Source organism: Pyrgilauda ruficollis, unplaced genomic scaffold (genome assembly GCF_017590135.1).
Source record: "Pyrgilauda ruficollis isolate IOZ18807 unplaced genomic scaffold, ASM1759013v1 scaffold6, whole genome shotgun sequence".
Taxonomy (NCBI): domain Eukaryota; kingdom Metazoa; phylum Chordata; class Aves; order Passeriformes; family Passeridae; genus Pyrgilauda; species Pyrgilauda ruficollis.
Genome location: NW_024527710.1, coordinates 8,652,581 through 8,673,291, shown reverse-complemented (window position 1 = coordinate 8,673,291; position 20,711 = coordinate 8,652,581). Strand labels below are relative to the sequence as shown.

At 52.4% G+C, this 20,711-nt stretch overlaps 1 protein-coding gene across 6 annotated transcripts in view; it reads right to left on the bottom strand.

The window, feature by feature from the left end:
- SZT2 (SZT2 subunit of KICSTOR complex) overlaps positions 1–20,711 on the bottom strand; it is a 53,892-nt gene that overhangs the window by 941 nt on the left and 32,240 nt on the right. For 3 of the 6 annotated variants that reach the window (XM_041482962.1, XM_041482963.1, XM_041482965.1), the window contains exons 43-71: positions 20,525–20,677; positions 20,310–20,412; positions 19,826–19,943; positions 19,486–19,597; positions 18,946–19,064; positions 18,301–18,465; positions 17,603–17,687; positions 14,354–14,542; positions 14,040–14,237; positions 13,534–13,703; positions 13,210–13,376; positions 12,696–12,793; positions 11,757–11,889; positions 11,519–11,646; positions 11,096–11,226; positions 10,706–10,888; positions 10,008–10,278; positions 9,728–9,807; positions 9,282–9,407; positions 7,368–7,573; positions 7,157–7,250; positions 5,764–5,844; positions 5,263–5,337; positions 4,179–4,392; positions 3,722–3,905; positions 3,295–3,417; positions 2,554–3,055; positions 2,118–2,234; positions 1,947–2,015 (exon numbers count right to left, since the gene is read on the bottom strand). In XM_041482962.1, the coding sequence (XP_041338896.1) occupies positions 1,947–2,015; positions 2,118–2,234; positions 2,554–3,055; positions 3,295–3,417; positions 3,722–3,905; positions 4,179–4,392; positions 5,263–5,337; positions 5,764–5,844; positions 7,157–7,250; positions 7,368–7,573; positions 9,282–9,407; positions 9,728–9,807; positions 10,008–10,278; positions 10,706–10,888; positions 11,096–11,226; positions 11,519–11,646; positions 11,757–11,889; positions 12,696–12,793; positions 13,210–13,376; positions 13,534–13,703; positions 14,040–14,237; positions 14,354–14,542; positions 17,603–17,687; positions 18,301–18,465; positions 18,946–19,064; positions 19,486–19,597; positions 19,826–19,943; positions 20,310–20,412; positions 20,525–20,677 (4,394 nt within the window). Of the gene's footprint in view, positions 1–1,946; positions 2,016–2,117; positions 2,235–2,553; positions 3,056–3,294; positions 3,418–3,721; positions 3,906–4,178; positions 4,393–5,262; positions 5,338–5,763; positions 5,845–7,156; positions 7,251–7,367; positions 7,574–7,897; positions 7,965–9,281; positions 9,408–9,727; positions 9,808–10,007; positions 10,279–10,705; positions 10,889–11,095; positions 11,227–11,518; positions 11,647–11,756; positions 11,890–12,695; positions 12,794–13,209; positions 13,377–13,533; positions 13,704–14,039; positions 14,238–14,353; positions 14,543–17,602; positions 17,688–18,300; positions 18,466–18,945; positions 19,065–19,485; positions 19,598–19,825; positions 19,944–20,309; positions 20,413–20,524; positions 20,678–20,711 lie in introns of those variants that run through there. The other 3 variants (XM_041482964.1, XM_041482966.1, XR_005956417.1) reach the window with 2 other exon arrangements.

The window sequence follows — 20,711 nt, the reverse complement described above, 5'->3', positions numbered from 1 at the left end:
ATACATCTGCAGTTACACCAACCCTGGCAGCAGCCACAGGAGAGGAGGGGATCCTACTGCCTCCACAATAACAGGAGCTTCCAGGGAAATTAAGAGGGAAATTTCTTCTTCTAAGGGAAAGAGTAGGAGTGCAACAAATGGGGAAGGGGAGGAGATGAAATGTAATAACCGCAATCCTAAAAATAAATGCTGCCTGCTCCACTCTGACTAGTGACTGTACTGAAAAGGCAGAGCAAAGGCAGAGAAGAACAGGGAGCAGGCAGAGGTTGCAGGAGCTGAAGCAGAACAAAAATGTGACTCAGTGCACTCAGATCAGCGTCATGGAGGCAAGACACAGGGACAGGATGTTCTCCAGAGTTGAAATGCAGCACATCCAGTAGCCAGGGTCCCTTACCAACTCATAAAGCCATGAGAAGAGCTGTGTAACTACAAAACAGCAATTGTACCACCATCATGTAGGAGGAGAAAGGAAGTTATTTGTGAGCCCAGCTCCAGCAGCATGCAAGGCTTCGGAGCAGACTAGGGGAGACAGAACCATGAGGGAAATGCAGCTCAGTGTTACCAAAGTGGGAAATGCAGCTCAGTGTTACCAAAGTGATGTGCTAATGCTAAAATTCTCTTTGATAAGGCAGTATTTCTAGACAAAGGGATCATGGTACATCTTATCCGAGATTCAGGATGGATTTGATGTGGTGTCACATGGGAAATTTAGGTAAGCTGAAAAGATAGGAATTAACCAAAAATTTTTAAGATGAGAACATGGCAGTGCTGAAAGGGGAAACAGAGAGAGGTTACAGATAGAGTTCCTTCAGGACAGGCTTTGGGACTCACATTGCCCAGTACTTTAACAAGTCTGGTACAAAGATGAGGAGTATGCTGACAAAATTTGAGGCACTAATACAAAAGAGAATTGGGATAATGCAAAAAAAAAAGCAAGCCCTGAGAGAGTTTTGAGAGGCCACAAGAATGGGATGAATGCTAAGTACAAAATACAATGTCATGGAAACAAAGGATTTCTGTTACAAAATGAGAGTCACTGGGAGAGGGGATGGACATTCTGGGTTTATCATATCAATGGCCACAAGATGACACTATGACCATCAGGTGGCAGGAGGCACTGAGCAGCCTTTCAGCAAGCACCACCTCTTCTGTCTCCCCTACCTGCTTTTCAGATGGAGCATGATTTATTTTATATGGCATCAGTTACTCTGCAGTCTCTGCAGAAGCCTTATTGTGGACTGAAGCCTCTTGTAGATCCCCTGCTCTCACATGGAGCTTCATCCCCTGTGATCCATCCTGCACCCTGCCTGGGAGCTGAAAGCAAAGTATTTTTGCCCTCAAGTTCAGTGAAGGCAAAGGCTCTTGCAGGTTTGCTAGACCCTGACAGCGCAGGTTCCCTTCCTTTCTGCCCAAGTAGGAGCAGCCCATAGCACTGGTGACCCCTCCCAGCCAGACCCAGTGTGATCTGACTTTGGACTGAATACAGAAGGACTGCTTAGCCTGGATAGAGAGACAACTGAGAAAATGATCCAAAAGCAATCCTGTGAAGGAAAAGAGGATCAAGTGTTCACTCTTTTCTAATACAAGAACAAAGGGACATCACATGGAAAGAACAGTAAGAGTTTCAAAAATAAGCCAAGGAAGTTCTTAATCTAGACTGCAACTGCTTCATGGAGCTGCAAGTCAGAGGAAATCATGGATGCCAGAAATTAACCGAAGGAAATAAAGCTGTGGAGGGCTATTAAATAAATGCAAAGGCCAATTCTAGCTCAGGATGGGCCTAAGCTACAGATTTTCAGATGCTGGGACAGTATTTAGGAGAAGCATTACAGCTTCTTGACCTGGTCACGTTCTCATGCACACCTGCCCTTGGCCACTGCTGGATCAATCTAGACAGATTCCTGGCCTGAGCCAACATAGCTGTTGTTCTGTTCCCAAGTACTCACCGTTTTTCCTGAATGAGAATCAAGAAACACAAGAACAAAGCAATCTGTGAACTTCTGGTTGAGCACAACCTGTCAGGAGAGTCACAGAGGACATTAGAAAGGAGCCAGTACAGAACCCACGACAGGGACACAGGGACAGAGGCTGCAGCTGGGCAATGGGCTGTGTCTTACCAGATACTGGGTGCCGGTTTCAGCATTGTGGAAGTGCCGACAGCTCTGGGGAAAGCGGCTCAACAGCACCTTGATGAGGCTCTGGTACCAGGAGACTGTCATGGTGAGGAAGCATTCCTGAAGGCATAGAAAAGGCCTGATCTTCAGCCTCCCTCTAGCCATGGCACCAGCAGCCATAATGCTACAGCAGCCTTCAGACCCCAAATCAGATGCAACCTTCACAGCCCACTGAGGATGCTGACCGAGGGCTGTTCACTCTCTATAGACAGGTCCACGCAGTCTCCCCCTTCCTCTGCCACCTAGGAGCTGTGTTCCTGCCTCTACCTTCCCACCAAGCAGGAAGAGATGTGCATTGCAGGCCCCTTCACCTGGCACCCCACTTCATCCCAGAGCAGAACAGCAGCTGCTGTGCTGTGCCCCCATCCCTGCTGCTCACCAGCTGGGGGTCGACATCTGCGATGGATTTCCCATGCACGGCATCGAGCAGCTCCTCCAGCTCCACCAGCGAGAGCTTGCCCAGCTTCAGCTTGTCAGAAGCCAGAGGCTCCAGAAGGAAGAGGCGCTTCCAGAGGTTGTCCCTGCGGCAGTGGCACTTGGCCAGCTGCACCATGCTGCTGAGCTGCTTCTGGGCTGATGCCACCTCAGAGGCCAGCAAGGGGAAGAGTGGAGAGGTGTAGAAGAGCCCTGGCCCCAGTTTGACCTGTGTGCCCCCTGCATAGAACTCGCTGCTGTCCTCCACGTCCTGCCACAGCTCCCGCTCTGCCGATGGCTGCTGGCCCAGGCTCGGCTCCGGCTCCGCTGCCTCCCAGGCTGCCCGGCCTACCACAGGCTCCAGCACTTCCCGCTGCAAGCGCGGCAGCTTCTTGAAGCGGCGCATGTCGGCCGTGAGCCGCGGAAAGAGCTCCCGCTGGCTTGTCATGATGACGTAGAAACGCAACCTGGGAGCAAGGAGACACTTGTTGAGCTGGAGAAGGGCTGCTCCCCTCTCAGCTGCACCGCAAATGAACCACAGGCCCCTCTGTCCCTGCCAGAAAGGATGCATCTCTTCCCAGGTTCTCACAGTGATCCTCCCCAGACACCAACAACTCTGCCTGCGCTATTCCAGACAGAACCAGTCCCTCCCAGAGCCCTCCTCCCCAGCCAGGAAGCTTTGCTGCCACTGGCCCCCAGTGCTCACCGGAGCATGCGTCTCTCTGCCTCGCTCTGCTCCTCAAATGGTGCAGCACTGTGACAAACCAGGAGGGACACATCGAAGTCATCATGGTGACGCAGACCTTCAGAGTCCTTGTAGGAGCCCGAGCTGGGATAAAAAAGCACATCAGTAAGAAGAAAGCCTCACTTTGTTCTCTCAGGGCTCCTGATCACAACAGAACTGTCGGACATGGGGAATTCCACACAGCAGGACTCCTCAGAAGTGCCATGGGAAATGTCAAATGCAGCTGCACACACACACATCACTGCTGGCCATCTCAGAAGGACTGGCCACAACTGCTGGCATCGTATAGAACAGTCAGCTTTGCTGGCACCTTAGGGCAGTGTCCCCAGGACTGGCAGGTTGCCACCAATCTCCAGCAGCTCCAGGGATTTGCAGCAGATGCACTCACCTGTTCCAAATAGAGACCAGTGCATATTCATTCTGCTCTGTGCCCGGTGTTCCCTTCTTGCTGTCATTGCCTGTGGCCGGTCGGGCCATGCGCAGGGGTTTCATGTGGTAGGTGTTGGCATGGTCAGCAATGTAGTTGTACAGCTGGTGTGCAGTGATCATGTTGGTGGGCAGGGCCAGCGTGCCTAGTGGAAAAATACATTGCCGTCACAGGAGACACTCTGTGCCTCCTACCTGGGCAGAGCAGTGTCCTCCCATCTACTCCAGGAGACAGAGCAACCAACCTGCCCCTTCCACAACAGGGCAACAAGGACCTTCTCTAGAGCTCAGACCCTCCCATCACCCTCACCCTGTCATCTCCCTGAATACTCCAAAGATCAGGAAGGTTTATTTGTAAAGGACTTTTGCCAAGTTATGTGATGATCAATCCCAGACTGATCATATAGTGACCTACGTACCTTGGAAAACGTGATTACGGCCAAATTTGGGGATGTCAGAGTGATGGGCAATGAAATCCTCCAGGAAGCTGGTGAGATGGTAGCCTTGGCGCAGAGTCATGTGGGAGCCCAGCAGATACTGGTGGACTATGCGCAAGTGGAAGTCGTAGCTGAACGAATGCACGTGCATGAGGTCCCGCACCTTGTCACACTCCTCCGTGAAGAGCATGGAGAGCTGTGGAGGGACAGGGAGTCAAGGCAGGAGTGTTACCAGGCACCTCACACCCTCCTGCAAAGCCCTGCTGACAAGGCATGGCACAGCCAGTGCAGCTGCCCCAGCACCAGAGCAGGATGCAGCCTCATAACACTGCCCCGTGCATTTCCAGGAAAGAAAGGCTCAGCAAATCTGCAGACAAGGTCCTGGAAGACTCTAAGCTTAGGAGAGACACTTCTGGCATATCTAAGATGCAGCCTTCCTACAGAGCTCTCTTGGAAAGGATAGTATGGTCATGCATGCCTCCTGTCTCAGACAGCCTGGGGCTGGCCAGTCTCCACACAGACACCCAGTGCCCTTGAGAACAGGCAGCAGACACCCTGACCCTACAAAGGAGAAGGCAACAGGCAGCCCCAGTGTTATAGAGCAAGGCACTGAGGTATAAAGGAACCTTTCTGGTACAGAAAGTAATCTCCTCTAGCAAAGGGCAGGAATCATGTTCACAGATCCCTGTTCCCATTCCACTTCCTTCTTTTTCCAAGGGAAGTAGAGAGCCATGCACTGACTTTCCTTGGAGCAGGCAAGAATTCTTTGCTAGAATTGCTCCTATTCCTCCCCAGTCTGCTCTGTCTTGCTCCCCAAGCTAGGACAAGAGTCATCCTCTTGCCAAACCTCCCACCCCCTTTTAGTGCAATCCAGCTCTGCTCAAGCAGCACCATGGAGGACATGTGGCTGCAGAAGGCTCTGTGAGGCTCTGCTTTTCCATGAGGAGGGAGCAAAGGTCTCCAGAACTTGCTATGCCTGAAATGCCCACTATGCTCCAGAGATCATTCCTCCCACAAAGCATCCCCTGACCCTGAGGAGCACCAGCTGTGCCTGCAAAGCCATTACCTGAGAGTTCACGGACTGCCCCATGGGGATGCGTGAGCACTCCAGCGCGTATTGCTTCACACAGAAATAACAGCCCTGGAGGAGAGAGCACGTGAGCAGAGCACAGAAGTAACAGCCCTGGAGGAGAGAGAACAGCACAGCCTTGGGCCCCTCCAGGGAAGGAGCACAGCGCCCATGCTTTACGCTTGGCCTGGGCCCAGACGCTCTCACCCCACGTTCGTCTCACCTCTTGTCTGAACCAAGCCAGACCAGCCAACATGTGGCTGAGCACAGAGCACCCTCACTGGTGCTGAGCTCTTCATTGCCATTCCTCCATGCAACTCTTACTGCTCCAAGCCCTGCAGAATCATCTCCAGCTGATCCCAATCTTGCAGGACCATGGAAGAAGCAGGACAGGACAAATGAAGAATCACATGTCCCTGCTGCACTCCTTATCACTCCCTCTGTCACTGCCCTTGAAGATCCCCCAGAGATCATACTTTATTTCTTGGTCTTTCTTACCTGGAAGGCCAACTCCATAAGCACAATCCCACCTGGAAGAGCTCTCTGTAGATGGTATGTGGCAACAGTAGGGCTTGTGCTCTGGAAAGAGAAGGACAAAGCTGAATAGGTTCTCTGGCTCACAAGGGTGTGAAGCTGCCACAATACTCTGTGGCAGAGGTGGAAAAAGAGAGGCCTCATCAACTGAGCAATCCCACTGGAGAGAAGAGAGGAGATGGCAGAGCTGATAGTGAAAAGAATCCTAACAACCTAATAAACAGCCTTTGAGAGAACACACCAGGCACATCAATCCCTTCACCTCCTGCTTGCTCAGGACAAGGTGTCTCTAGAGTGTGAGACACTATGAGCCAAGGAACGATAGTGTCCATGGAACCTCACTCCCTGCTGTGGTGTTCCCAGTGCCTGGCAGATACAGCAGCTACCAGACATCCTGTCTCAATTCAGAGTTTAGCTGCCAGCAAATTCATTTGCCCCCTCTTAACTTGCTCAGCAGATTGCTCTCTTCTGCAAGGTGTTGTCTTACCCACGGTCCTGCACCAACATCAGGTGCCAATAAAGTGCCAGAAAAGGGTGAGTAAATGCTACATGCCCCCATCACCTCTGGGTGATTCCACAAGCCAAGGGTAGTTTCTACTTAGCTAGAGACTCCAACGGATTCCTCTCCCAGGTACTTATTCAGTCTTGTAAGCTCATGTTCACAAAACTCATGCGTTCACAAAACCTTTTGTGTTCAGAAAACCTGCTGCTCAAAGAAACACTCTCCTAAGTTCCAAACAGGCTCCAAGTACTTTCATTTGATGGTCTCTAGGTGTTGTATTGAGTAAGTTAGGAAAGAGTCAATCCCTTTCCAGGTTAGCTGCAATATTCTAGAGCTCTGACTTGTTCCTCCCTAGCTGCCACTTCTTTATACATGCGGAACCTCAGCCTGCTCTCACAGTAGAGCCATTCCAGGCTTATCTTCTCTAACCTCTTTAACTTCTGCATTCATCTCACTCTAACTAAAGATCCTTCTGCCCTAGAGTTGCCCTTAAGCATAGATACTGAAGGTTCTCTGACAGGTAATACTTCAGAATCTCACTCAAAAGCAGCTATCCTTGCCCTAGGTCATCCTGTTCCTTTTCTGAGCACCTCCAAGCTGTTACCAGTCTTCTGATTATTTGCCCTGGTTCCACCCAACGCCAGGAAAGGGCTCTGAGGCCTGTAGGAGGACATGGAGGAGGGCAAAGAGATCTCATCACATTCAAACTCTCAAAGATGGTGCTGGTCTAGACATGCTTTCTCTGCCCTCCCACCTCCTTTCTGCCTCAAACAGTTTCAAAAGCCAACCAGAACTAGCCCACTCCACAGCCTGACTTCCATCCCAGTTCCACCATTGTAACAGAAATACACTCACCTTTGGACTTCCCTCTGGTTTCGGCTTTGTGTAGGAAAAGGACCCTCTCCCCTCCACTCCCATTGCTGCCAGAGCTCGGATCCGGCTTGTGCTACTGGGAATGAGAGCAGGGACAGCCTTGAGCAAGGAGCCAAGACCTGTTGTGTCAAACCAGGGCACAGCTCAGTGTGTTGGCTCTTCTCCAACACCAGGGCACCAGCACATCACTGACCTGCGAGTGGTAGGTGAAGGTGGCCGCACCTGGACCAGAATGAAGCCCATGCTCTGCAGGTACTGGATGTACTGCTGCAGGAAGGCATTGCACATCTCCTGCAGCCAGGGCTCCTCCTTCACCTTGCAGGGCAGTGCATCTGCCGAGTCACAGCTGTGGCTGCGGTCCCTCCCCGAAGCTGTGGAGTCATTGGAGCGGTGGCGCTTCTGCAGGAGAAAGTAAGCTCCTAAGGAGAGCTGCTGTGACTGGCCCCAGCAGAGGACACCAGGTACACTGGCTGAGCAAAAGGTAGAGCTCTCTCTGCCAGAGAGCACTAACATCTGGCTGTCCAAGCACTGTCCCAGTGCATGCACCAAAATGCAAGATCCAAGATCTACCCAGCCATGCACTGACCTAACAGCGCTGCAATAACCTGCAGGAACCTGCTGCCTGTGCCAGCATTCACATCTGCCTCCCCCAGGACAGTTTCCACAAAGTGTTAGTGGCTCACAACTGGTTCATGCAAAGCTCAGAGCTTCAGCTCCTATTACCATGGTAAGAGTCCAATCCCTTATGAATCCTGCTGACTTCTCAGGATTTCCTAGCAGTTCAGTAGCACTGAAAAGGAACAGTGTTTCCTTCTAAACACTCAGTTCTGCTTTTGATGTCTTGAATACTCCTTTTCTATGTGCTGAGAAAGACTAAGGTTTCTTTTTTTGATCTCTCCACTTTAGGCCTGCAGCTCTGTTACATGTTTCTATCTGGCTTTCTGCCTATCTGCTCCACCAACCACAAGAGATGTCTCTTTACCTGGCATCACTCCAGCTACTCTCTGACCTTCTCCAAGTCTCTCCAGTTCAGTGCCTTTGCCACAAGATGTTTGGTCTCACGCTAACTAGCCAGATGAAGACATTAATACACAAGTATTTTAGAAATTTATTAGAATATTACCCACTATACTAACACCTCTTTCTGATGTACTCTAACCAGTGTCTGCTGCACCCAACTGTGCAAAAATTGCAGAAACCACTGAGATGTGTGCTCTGTACAGGCTCTGCAGTGAGTGTACAATACAAGAGGGTTCAAATTTCTCTCCACATTGTGCTGTTTTACTGCAAACCAGGTCCCAGCTCCCACAAAAGCTCTCATTTCACAGGCTACTCAGGTCCCTTTTGAGTTCCTTGCATTCTTTTTCTGTTCTGACCAATCTGAACAGCCCTCCAGCACTGCAAAGCCTGGCAACTCATATGTCCCAATAAAAGACCTGGAGATACAGAAACCAATACAGCACCTTGAAACCCCTGCTGCAAGGCTCTTCAAATCCAATAACCAATTTCCATTTTGCTCTGTTCCAAAAACAAAGTTTTCATTCTGTGATGATACTTTCCCTTTCACCTGTGAGTGTTCAATTTCTGTAGCAACTTCTGCTTAAAGACTGTCAAAATCCTTTTGACATTCTGATAAATTACAACAGCCTGTTCTTCCCTTCTGACACACATATAGACTGTGAACAGCCAGTACGGGATCTGCACTGGTGAGTCTGTCAGGTTGCCACCTGCTCAGGATTCAGCTGGTTTGCCTTCAATTGTTTTGTCTATTTGTTGGGTCCAGAAAAGGCTTACCAGGTCTGGCTGCTGAATGCATAAAGGAAGTCATGCTTCCTTAACAGATCAGTATCAGACAGTACCCTTGATGGCTTCTCCAGACTCAGCCCTGAATTCCCTGGGTAGAAAAGGAAATCAGTCCTCTCCAGGGATAGACTGGCTGCAGGAGAAATGCTTTGAGGACCCAAGGATTTTTTCAGTCTCCAACTTACAGCACTCAAATCCATCCTGTATTTTAGGAGTGAGGCCAGAGCAGCCCTGTCTTGGGAAAAGACAGCTCCTTTGTCCCTGTGCACAAAGCCTGACCCCACTGGTGCTTGCTGACACTCACCTTCCCCTCGACCTTGCCCAGCTGGTCAGTCTGGATTTGCTGCCGGAAGGCCGGGTCAAAGAGCAAGGGGGTGGCACAGTAGTGAACCAGGCGTGAGGACTGCTTCAGAGTCTCCAGGTCTGCCAGCTGCACGACATGAGAGGAGCACAGTTACAGCACACGCCCCTCACCGAGGCTGGGAACAAGCTCTCCATGATACTGCAATGCTGCTCAAATGGAGATAACTGGGGGAATTCCCTGCTTTACAGCCTTTCCAATGCAGGGCAGTGAGGCCCAAATGTGGTTCGGAGCTCTGCAACCCCAAAAGTTCAAGCAGAGACCACTCCTCCACTGCCTAGCACCATCCCCACCACACACCCTGCTAGGAGCTGCAGTGCTCCCCTTTGCTGGTGCTCCCAGTGTGCCGTAAGAAGGCCCAGCCCACCACCTGTCCAGGCTGCACTCACACTGATAGGCATGTTGGACTGAGCTGATCTCTGCTGCCAGGTGACAAAGAGGTTTTCAATCTTCATCTGTTTCTCCAGTTCTGGAGGAAAGAGAGCAGTCACAAGAGCATCAAGCCACAGCCCCAAGTATTGCTACTCTCCTTCACTCCCACCCTGAACAGACCATAACCCATTTCTACAGAGAACTGTCCCCTGACAAAACTCTTGTTCTGCTCTGATCTCCTTTTCCAGCAGTGAGATTATTAGGCAAGCTCCCATGGTATCAGCCCCCTTGCTTTACCTTTCCTCTCCATGCTCTTGATTTCCAGGAACTGGGCCCCATGCCGAGCCACAGGGTCAAAAGGTCCCACGTCAGACCCGTGGGGTAAGCGCCTGATGGTGGTGACATCCCGCAGGGCTTCATCAAAGGGCACCACGTCAGGATGGAAGTGCAGGGACGGGAGGCTGCGGGCGGAGCTGCTCAGCCGGCCTTGCTCCTTGCTGGGTGGGGGACATGGGCTCCGGATCAGCGCATCCACCTCCAAAGTGGAGTTCAGGAAAGGATTTGGCTCCTAAGCAAACACACACAGCCATGGAAGTCTCCTTACTGCCAGCCCTGGAGCAAGAACCCTCAGAGTAAATCCAGTTCTGGACATCTGCTGAGATCTGTGTCAGCCTTTTCCACTACCAGTTCCAAAAAGAGCATGCCTGGGCTCACCATGGCTCTAATGTGAAGTGGGGAGCCCATTCCTCAGCCTCCACCCTAAGTAATTCAGTCACCAATAAGTGCTGCCAGCAGAAGAACCTGGCTTCTCTTTTCACCTGTCTCCACAAGCAGGGCAACAGTATGGCTGGAAATGGTCAAGCTGGACATGTGAATGTCTGGGGATGCCCTGCCACTCAGCACACAGAAGGTGCTTGCAAGCTTCCTCAGACCCCCCGACTGCCAAGACACTTCCTGAAGAAGAAAGGGCTGCCCTGCCTGGAGTGGTGCCCTACCTGCTTGCTGTCCTCATGCCATGGTGTGTCCATGAAGCAGTGGTGATGGAAGAGTCCCAGCTTTTGGCTGATCAGGCAGTGCACGATGTGGGACCGGGCATTCTGCCACTGCAGCAGGCGTGTCAGGGAGCAGTTCAAGTTGGCCCCCAGGTCTGGGGACCAGTTGTAAGTGTAGAGCGTCAGCTGGAGAGAGAGAGGAAGGGGAGGAAGACTTAAGGACATGCTCAGAGAGAGCCTGCATGGTGGCACAGGCTGCCCTAGGTATTCTGGTGGTACTTGCTGCAGCCAGTTTCAGATGACAGGCTGGAACAGGGAAAATGGCAACAGCTCAGTTACAGTCCCCTGTTAACAGCCACAGCCACTGGCAATATAATATAGCAATGTTATTACCTTTTTGTCAATGATCTCCATGAAGAGGAACCTTTGCCGGGGCACCAAGTCTCGACCAACAAGGCTGGGATCAGAGCCTCTCTCTGCCGAGCTGAATTCCATGGCCTCAAAGCGCTGGAGCCCTTTGTGAACTGGAAGAAGCCACAGTTATGACCCTCAGTATACTGGTTCATCCCACTTTTATGTCCCACCATGCCATTAAAATGTCATGACAGGATGTTTTGCCACAGTACTGCTCAGCTCATCTTGAAATAAGCTGTCACAACCACAATCGAAAGTAAGGTCTCAGAAGGCAAAACCAGACAACCCACTGCCCACCTCTGGGCAGAAGTGGTCTGTCCCAATAAGGAGGGGAACTCTGGTCATTGATGTCCCTCCCAAAAGACCTCAGCACAGTCCCAGGGACCATGGCCAGGCACTCACCCTGTTCTGTGCTGCAACGCCACTGCTGGAAGTTGCGTCCCAGCAGGATGAAGTGTCTGATGACTCCAGGGCAAGGGCTGGTACTCTGACCAGACTTATAGGGCAGGAAGGCAGTGCCCCGATGGTAGCTGCAAAGAAAAGCCCCGGAGGTGGCTGCCAAATAGAGCTGTGGCAGCAGAAGTACAGCTGATCAACACCTGCTGGTGCTAAACAGTCTCCTGTGAACTGCATAACTCACCAGATCTGCTCAAACACTTTGACACTGGTGTCACTTGCCAGGGCAGTGACCAGGTTCACCACTTCCACTAGGATGGAGGACAGGAGGAAACGAGAAACCATCTCCAAGGAACACTGCTGCACTGATGGGCACCCTGCATGGAAGATGCACTGTAGGAAAAGGTGCCAAGCTGCCCCAGAGCCACATCCTGCCCACATGAGCAGTGGAGAGGGCTAAGGGCCTGAGGCAGGCAGAGCTGGAGAACAAGAACGTTACATGGATGAGAGGGTGAAGCCTGAAATAACCTATTTTCAGGTTCTGGCCTCAAGTGGGACCTGGACCAAACACCCTGTATGCTTTGAGCACAGCACTTTATTCCCCTACTTATTCTTTGTTCCCTGGCTTACTCCACATCAGAGGAAGAGGACAGCTCTACTTTGCCAGCAGGAGTGTGAGAGGATGTACAAACATCAAAGCGAAAGATAACCAGAAAGTAGCAATATGGCAGCTGTACAATCCCTGCATATGAAGGGTGCTCCTCCTCTCCCTCCCTGCCTGCAGGAGGGTCTCCCATGCAACTTCACAGTCCCAGAGCATGTTGCAGAGGCTCAGATCCTCCATCCCTGCTACACCTGGGAGCTAAAGCACTACCACAGCTGGTTTCTCCAAAGCAACTGCAGGCAAGTTCAGCAAGCCCTGGACTTGGAGCATGGCAGACAACCACAGGCATTAGAAGGTTTGTTCTGATGCACAGGCACATGCCAGGCCTCCTGCAACAGCTTTCTAATGCTGATGCTGGCCCTGAGACCAATATGACTCTGGGGAGGTTTGGGGAGAGACAGGGTGTGCAACTAGGACCAGTAAGGAATGAAGATGGATGCTGCTGTAAGAGGACTTGTCCTGAGAGCTCTGGGTAGAAAGGCCCACTCCCAGTCCATCTGGAGTAGCTGAAACACATACCCAGGTGGTTCATGAATGCCATCCACTGCTGGCAGGTTTGATTGAAGAGTGGGTGCATGGTACCTACATCTCCTTCTTCCAACTGGCAGGCTCGGCGCCTAAGGAGAGGGAAGGGAAGCACAGTTACACTAGATCAGTCATCTGTATCTGTAGTGAAGGTAGAAAAGTGCAACAGTCCCCTCACAGCTCCAGAGCAGAGCCTTGGGAGCCTCCTTTTGAGCTGATACAATCCTTGAGCTTGGTCACTCTTAGCCAGTAGTCACATCAGTGTCAGGTGTTGCACAGGGCCCCACAGTGCAGAGAAAGGATCTCTGGCAGGGAGGAACAGCTGTGCTCCCAGCAACACTCCAGCAACAAGGGGTAGGGCTTTGTGTGTGGAAGGCAGCTTTCCTAAACTGCCAGTGTAAGGGAGAAACTACAAGGAAAAGGAATGTGGTCCAGAGGCCAGGATGCAGAGCAATGTACAACAGATTGGGGGAACATCCTGGCTGTCCAGCCTGCAGGCTGTGCTTGCCTCTGTGCCTGTTCCAGCTCAGCTGTGGCCGTGGCCCGATCCTGACTTAGGTGCTGTTTGACATTCTCTGTCTTGTGCCGCCGTCTCGTGCGAGCTTCTTCTGGCCTCTCCAGCACAATGTCATCAGTAGTCTTGGGGCTGCCCAGCTCCGAGGACTCTGTCTTGCTCTAGGGGAGGAAGGGATAAGTTAATGTTGTGCGCATACACAGCCCAGTCAGTGCCCTGGTCTCAAAGTCCCTGACTTAGCCAGATCCCTACTGTTTATTCCTCATGGCCTGACAGACCATGAGGACCGTAAAGGCCGTGTTCCTTCAGCAACGTTACCAGCATGTCCCAGAAGCTGCGGCGTCCCAGCTTGTTTGTGGGTGTCACTGGCTCTCCAGAGCTTGGTGAAGGTGCAGAGGTGAAGTGCAGGGGTGGAGGACAGCTTCTGCCAGGCCCCACACTGGCCAGGGCCAGGCCCTTGGTCTCTGACATGGTCCTCCTCAGGCCTCCTGGGGAGACAAAGCAAATGAGACTCTGCAGAACCTCTCCCTGCAAAGCTGCAGGGTATCCCATTGTGTCTGGCCAGAGCCTGGCTGGAGAGAAGGGAAAGAGCCATCAGTAGCATCCAACAAAGTTGTCTCAGTCTTGGGGAACAGACAGACCCTTAAATATCTCCCCAACACCAATGTCTACAATGCTTCTTCCCCAAGACACCACACAGAGCAGCTTCCTCCCTCCCTGCCCACCCAAACAGGTTCCCCCCAGCACAGCCAAGCTCCTGCAGGCCAGGCAGGAGGAGCAGGCTGGGTGGAGGCCCAAGGTGGCCATCCTGGCCAGGCTCTCACCCGCAGCGCTCAGGTCCTCCAGGTCTGCAGCACTCAGGGGGCAGGCGGCTTCCACACACAGCGGGGCCGGCAGCACAAGGAACTCCATGACGGCATCGCAGAGCGCGTGACGCAGGGCCCCGCGCAGCTTCTCCGACAGCTGCAGCAGGCTGATGTTGCCCTTCTCCCAGATATCCAGGCGCACCCGCACGCAAGGCTCTGTGGGGAAAGGGTAACTCTGCATGGCTCTTCAACCCTGCCTTCAGCAGCCCTCCGAGGCGCCCCAGGGGACGTGGAGGCTGCGGGCAATCGGCAGCTGCTGGCCAGCTCCCCACCTGAAGGCAGGGGCTCAGCCCCGGGCTGGTGCCTGCTGACGGCCGTGAGGCTTTCGAAGTCGCTGTCCTGCAGCAGGCCCGCGATGGGCGAGGGGGAAGGCAGCTTCAGAGGGTCAGGCCTCTCCCCGTGGGGCAGCAAGGTGGGGCTGCCGTGCTCATCCACGAATGTCAGTGCAATGCATGCGATTCCTGTGGGGCAGAATCCGAGACAGCCTCCATCAACACAGCACCATGTACAGCCCCACAGTGCCTGCCTACACCTTGCCACCCCGCAGCTGGCACCATCATGTCACCACCTGAGTTTCACGGTGTCTCGTGGCAGGCAGGGCCCACAGGAGGGGAGGCAGCCAGGGGAGCAGAGGCTAGCTGTGCCTGTGGGGAGCCAGGACAGGAAGCATGTTTGGCACAGGGTGTCCTCATCATTCCAAGAATCTCTCTCCTGTGTCACAGCAGATTTCACCTTGCCCTGCAGGAGCTTCCTGGGTTGTTCAGCACGACATGCAAGAGGAAAGTATCTCCATTTGCACCAGGAAAGCCTTTATGCAGGATTGATCCAGGACAGGGCTCACCATTCCTGTCCTCTTAAGGGATGGAGTACAGGGCCCAGATACTCTTCAGCAGCCCCCTCCAGGCTGTGAAGGATGTATAGTCCCTGCAGATAGGGCACCTTGTTGCAGACTACACTCACAGCCCCCTCCTCACTGTACACATGAACAAGATGAGGTGCCTTCCCCATAAGGCAGGCTCACACCCAGGACTAGCCTGGAGTCACTGCAGATAAAAATTCAGACCCTGCCTGTTGGCTCTCTATACTGAGCCCCACACACGTACACCAGGACAGTTCAGAGCTGCAGAGCAGCTGTGTGGTTCCTGCCTCACAGCCCACGTGCTGTGAGCCCAGGGCCACACAGGGGAAACCCTGCTATGGACCAGAGCAGAAACAAGAGTTGACTCCCCACGGTCCAGCTCAATGGCCAGGGCACCAGGGAAGCATCTGCAAGGTCCAAACCTCACAATGTAACCCTAGATGTTCCCACTCCCTTTGAAAGCTCCCTGACCAAGCCAGCACTCAGATGGCTGGATGGCAAAGCTGCCCCAACACTGCCTAAAGGTGATGTGCCCGGATACAAATAACCTCAGCTCTACAACAATGCTGAGCCCATACTCTCTCCTTCTCCATCCCAGAAAGGATGGCAGTGACACCAGACTCCACTGCCACAGAGAAGCCAGTGTCCCTGACCGGATCCCCAGCTCTGCACTGAGGACAGGCCCCTCTCTGCAAGGAGACAAACCCAGCCCAAGCAGGCTGTGTCCAGTCTAATCAGCAGCAGCACAACCACCCAGTCTCCATCATTCCCTGTGAAGCATAAGCTCTGCAGCAACCTTTCCTCCAAGGCACAGCAGACACAAGGGAGAGTGCACTGAGATGGAGAGAGATGGTCACAAAGGAGAGAGGCTCAAATCAGAGGGCAGCTCATGTGCACCCACACTGAGGAAACTACACCTACAAGCAACGCCCACAGAGTCTCTTGCTACAGTAGGGCAGCTCTCCAGGACATGGGTGTCAATACAGAGGTATCAAGAGCAGGAAATCTGCTCCACATGACAGTGAATATGAGCTCTATCAACCACACTTTCTTTCTTTAAACAGTAAAGGGCACAAACTGCTCAACAGTCTGCCTTGGCAGTCAGCCCCAGGCCACCAAAATGGCTGAATGATCATGTGGTAATTATAGAACTTTCCCCTTTTCTTCTCCTGGATAAATTCCCACACTCAGCCCCTTCAGCCTCTGGCACATTTCCCTAACACATCCATTCCTGTACCTCTGCTCTGCTTCAGTCTGTCTGAGCTGAGGACATGAGAACAACCAACCACAATTCAAGCAGGCCAGGTCAGCAGCCTGCCCCTGCCCAATGGGCAGAAAGGCTCTCCTCCATGCCACAGGGAACAGGCTTCCAGGAGCATGGAGAAGCTGAAACCAAACCACTAAATCACAGGTTAAAAAAAAAAAAAAAAAAAAAAAAAACCCCAAACAAAACAGCTAAGAAGCTCAAAATCTGAGTTCTGGAGCTATAGAATGAGGTACATCAGCAAGAGCTGCCAAGGGTCTTACTGCCTGGTACATTGGAGATGGGGTGCTGCAGAACTGTTACCTCCCATCTGCGGGGGACTCTGAGCCCCTCTGACCCAGGCTCACTGGATTACAAAGCACACATCTAATAGTGCCTGGCCACTCCAGCCCTTTGCTAAGCAAGGGAACACCCCACACCAGGACACAGCCAGTGGGACAGAGATGATGCTACACCCTGGGGCATCAATGACATTTGAAACACCAGGACTCCCATTTTCCTCAGGGAAGAGATGCCTCTTTGGACCTGTGGGAAAAAAGATGCAAGATTTTGGAGTTCACTGCTTGCAAGCTAACAGGGCAGCAAATGGACCCTCATCAGCTGGGAATCACTGAGCTGCCACCTCAGGGCAACAGGTTCTGTTTGCTCCTTTATCCAGCCAGCAAGAAACAGGCTCAGCTATAGACATACACATACACACAAACACACAGAGGAGTCAGAGCTGAAGCCACAACACAAGGAAAACAAGAACAGCTGGGACCAGAGAGCTGCATGGGAAAAGGAGATGAAGTAATACTTGGAGCCACGGGTGCTACCTTGGAAGTGAGAGAGTGGAAAGAGGTGCTGCACAAGGTCCGACATGGTACCTACATAACAGAAGAACATTCAAACAGTGCACAAGGGGCACAAGACACACAATGGCCTGGTGACAGACCACACAGCCTGGACAAAACAAGACATGACAACCTGCTGCAGGGTGGGCCCTATCCAATCCCCTCTCCAGCAGTCTAGAGAAAAAAGCAAGGACATTGCCCACGTAGCCCATGCTCAGTTACACACACCCAGATTTCACTCTGCAGCAAGGCTTCAGCCACAACTGCTCCCACCTGCAGCCCCATGGAGCCTCTGTGCCCCACACTGAGGTCTCACTGTGTCTAGAGCTGCGTCTGCAGCAATAGGTCAAGTTTAGCAAGTTGCTTTGTGGGAGGCCTTAGTTTGCTGTGCCACACATGCAGAGGTGTGCAGTCCCTCAGGTACACACCTTACCCACCTTCCAGCCATGAAGGAACATACTCCCCCAGCACTGACCATCCTCAGTCACTCATAGCTCTCCAGCATAGGAAATACCTCCCCAACACACAGCCCCATACTCTGTTTCAGAAGAATTGAGCACAATACCTTTTCCACCAGTGCCTTGGCCACCTGGCTTGTTGTACAAATAGAGATCCTGGTCAGGAGTGCTCCCATTGTGGTTGAAGTAGTGCTAAGGAGAACAAAGAAGAATACTGACAAAGATTAGAGAACTTGCCTTAACTGGAAAGAGGCTTGTCTATACGCAGAGCTCATTCCCAAACTTGTAGAATCAAATCCAGATCTACTCAAAACACTTGCTGACGTAGCCTTCACAACTGCTGGGGTGAAGGAACATCTTACAGTTCATACAGTTATGTGGCACTACGTATCTGTCTTTACTACTCTCTGTCTTTACTATGGCCCTGCTAAGGAGTGCATAGTTGCTCCCAAATTTTTATTAATCCTGATGTTTCAGTCCTTAGATCTGAGGGAGCCATGCAAGGAGCCAAGTTCAGCTTTGAAAGGGGGTCTTCTCCGATGCTCCTGGGAGATGACTGTGGGCATGAGCTTTGTAGTTGCTGCTTTTTGCACAGCAACTGCCTGTCATGAAGGCACGGCCTGTCTGGGCTAATCAGGATGCGCTCAGTCCTGTAGAACTCCCCCAGGCCCCAGGAGTTAGTGTCAGCTTCTCCCTAACCCTCCATGGCAGAGCTGGCAACATGGTGCCTGAGCTGCCCCAACAAATGCCCCCAGCAGCAGCTAGAAGCTGGGCAGACTTCTGTCCCAGCCCCAGCCCTGCTCACCTTGAAGTGGTGCTCCACGTTGCTGTCGGTGTACTTGGGGGTGTGCAGGAAGATGAGCAGGTTCTGGCGCAGGTAATAGGCCACGGCGTGCAGCCAGGGCAGGGCCGAGGGCGGCAGGGAGAACTGCAGGACCTCGGTGGGTGGCGTCCCGGGGGGCTGGATAAACTGCACACAGGAGGCTTTAAAACCCAGCTGGGACTAGCAGGCTGCCCTGGGGCTCTAATACTGATAAAAATTATGCTAGTTGGCTCTGCAAAGGGGGAAGTGTGGTGGGCAGAACCCTAGACAGTGCCCTGAGACAGATCATAGAATATCTTGAATTAGATGGGAGCACAAGGATCATCAAAGTCCAACTCCTGGCCCTGCCAGGACAGCCCCAAGATACAGGCAGACATTCATTCCAAGGTGTGAGAAGGAGGGCACAGGAAAGTCCTGCCATACTACAAACCCAGCAGAGGGAATCTCCCAGCTACCCTGGCACCCCCACAGTATATACCTCAGCGAATGCTAGCCTGACCAAGCACTGGAGCAGAGAACAAGATGCAGCAAACTGCCCTGGTCTTCCCTGGGGCAGGAGCAGCTGAGACAGGTGAAAATGTAGGACAGTGCTCTGGGATGAAGAGAGCAGATTAGCCAGTGAGGTACCTCCACATCTGCTGGTGTCAGCTTGCAGTTCCGCACCAGCATGACAGTGATGATATCCAGGGTGGCCTCATCCAGGCGTCTGCGCAGCACCTTCACCAGCTCATCTGTGATCTCAGGCCCTGGCAAGTGAGCGGAGATAAAAGCAGCTTTTTCACCCCATCCAGTAATGACTCCAGCCACCTCTCCCTCCCTGTTCAGGATGTACCATCCTCACACTCACCTCCCAGAGGGAACCTGACTTTCCCCACCATCAATTTCTTCAGACATATTTTTCTATGGGTTTATGATCACAGAAGACTGCTGGTGCAGTAAGCAAAGACAAATGCATTCCTGCACAGGGTCTGCAGGAGGTTTCATTGTGGGCTATGGATCTTTTCCTTATATTTTCACCCACACAGAACAGAGAGCAGCTCTGGGCTAAGGAAAAGCTATTTGCTCAGGAGTGAGATTCCTCTCTTCAAGCAAACAGGGCAGGGAGCAGAGCTTTGTTCCTCTGCTTTATATCAGCACAGTTCTGCTGCCAGGTGCTCTAACACATACCTGCTGGGGCTACACCATGGACCATCAGCTGGATGTGTCTGTCTATCTGTCCCACAGGGCGGGCAGAGTCCACACTACGGCATGAGGCAGTGTCCAGAGAGGAACGAGAACCCTGGAGAAACAAAAACAGCCATGTGGAAGTAGTTTCATATGAATTCTAGATCCACCATTGTCCCAGGCTTTCAGCAGTGTCAGGCAGACACCACCCACTGCTGCCCCACTCCACACATCTATAGTGTAAGTTTTACCCCACATAAAACCCAGGTTGCTGGAACTAGAGCTGCCTCCATTGCTGTGGTCGTGAGCAGCCGTGTCCACTCGCAGAGAGCAGCAGACTCACCATTAGATCCTCAGTGTAAATGGGCTCCTGGCTGCGTGTCAGTGCCAGCGAGCGAGATGATGCACTAAGGCTGCTCTCTGCTTCCCACACCTTCCCACTGTGGGTGGTTTCAGTCAGCCTGAATACAGAAAGACATGTCAGCCTCCATTCCCAAGGATGACAGCATCGTACATCCACAGAAGATCCACATCTTCCTTGCTCTCCCCTGTACACTTTGTGGGGACTAGTCCTTAGAATATGGAGTTTGTGGAGAAACTGCTCTCTGGCTCCCTCAAAAAAGCCCTCATTTTTCCTCCTATGTAAAGGCTTAGCACAGGGAGAGTAGGATGGGCCCTACTTGATGTGACTGACTCATCAGAAATCAGATATTTGCTGTTTGGGTCACAACACGATCCCTGAGGCTGCGCAGACACTTTCTGTCCCAAGGAGCTCTCAGTCTGTGTAACACACGTAGCAAGGCCAACAAGTCACGCTGGCTTCTTACCGGAGGTAGAAAACAGATTTAGTGGCACGTTCCTGGTAGACAAACATATTCTTCCTGTTCACCACAGAGAAGGCGTTGAGCACCGAGCGAAGTGCCTGGATAGCTGTGGGCAATGTGGGACATTAGCTATCCCACATACCCTCCTCTGGAGTGCCAATCCAGCCAGCAGCTGGACTCCTGACACGCCAAATGGGAGGAACCCGGGCTGTACGTACCTCGTGAGACCCCCATGTTGGGGCCCATCTTGAGGCGTGAATGCACGTGGATGAGGGTGCTCCACACCACCCCACAAGCAAAGTGCCCTGGCATGAACTGCATGGTGGCAGCCAGGTAGTCCCGGGGCTGGTAGCTCTCCTCTACAGAGTAATCTAAAGAACATAGGACATAGCTGGGGCCACAGCA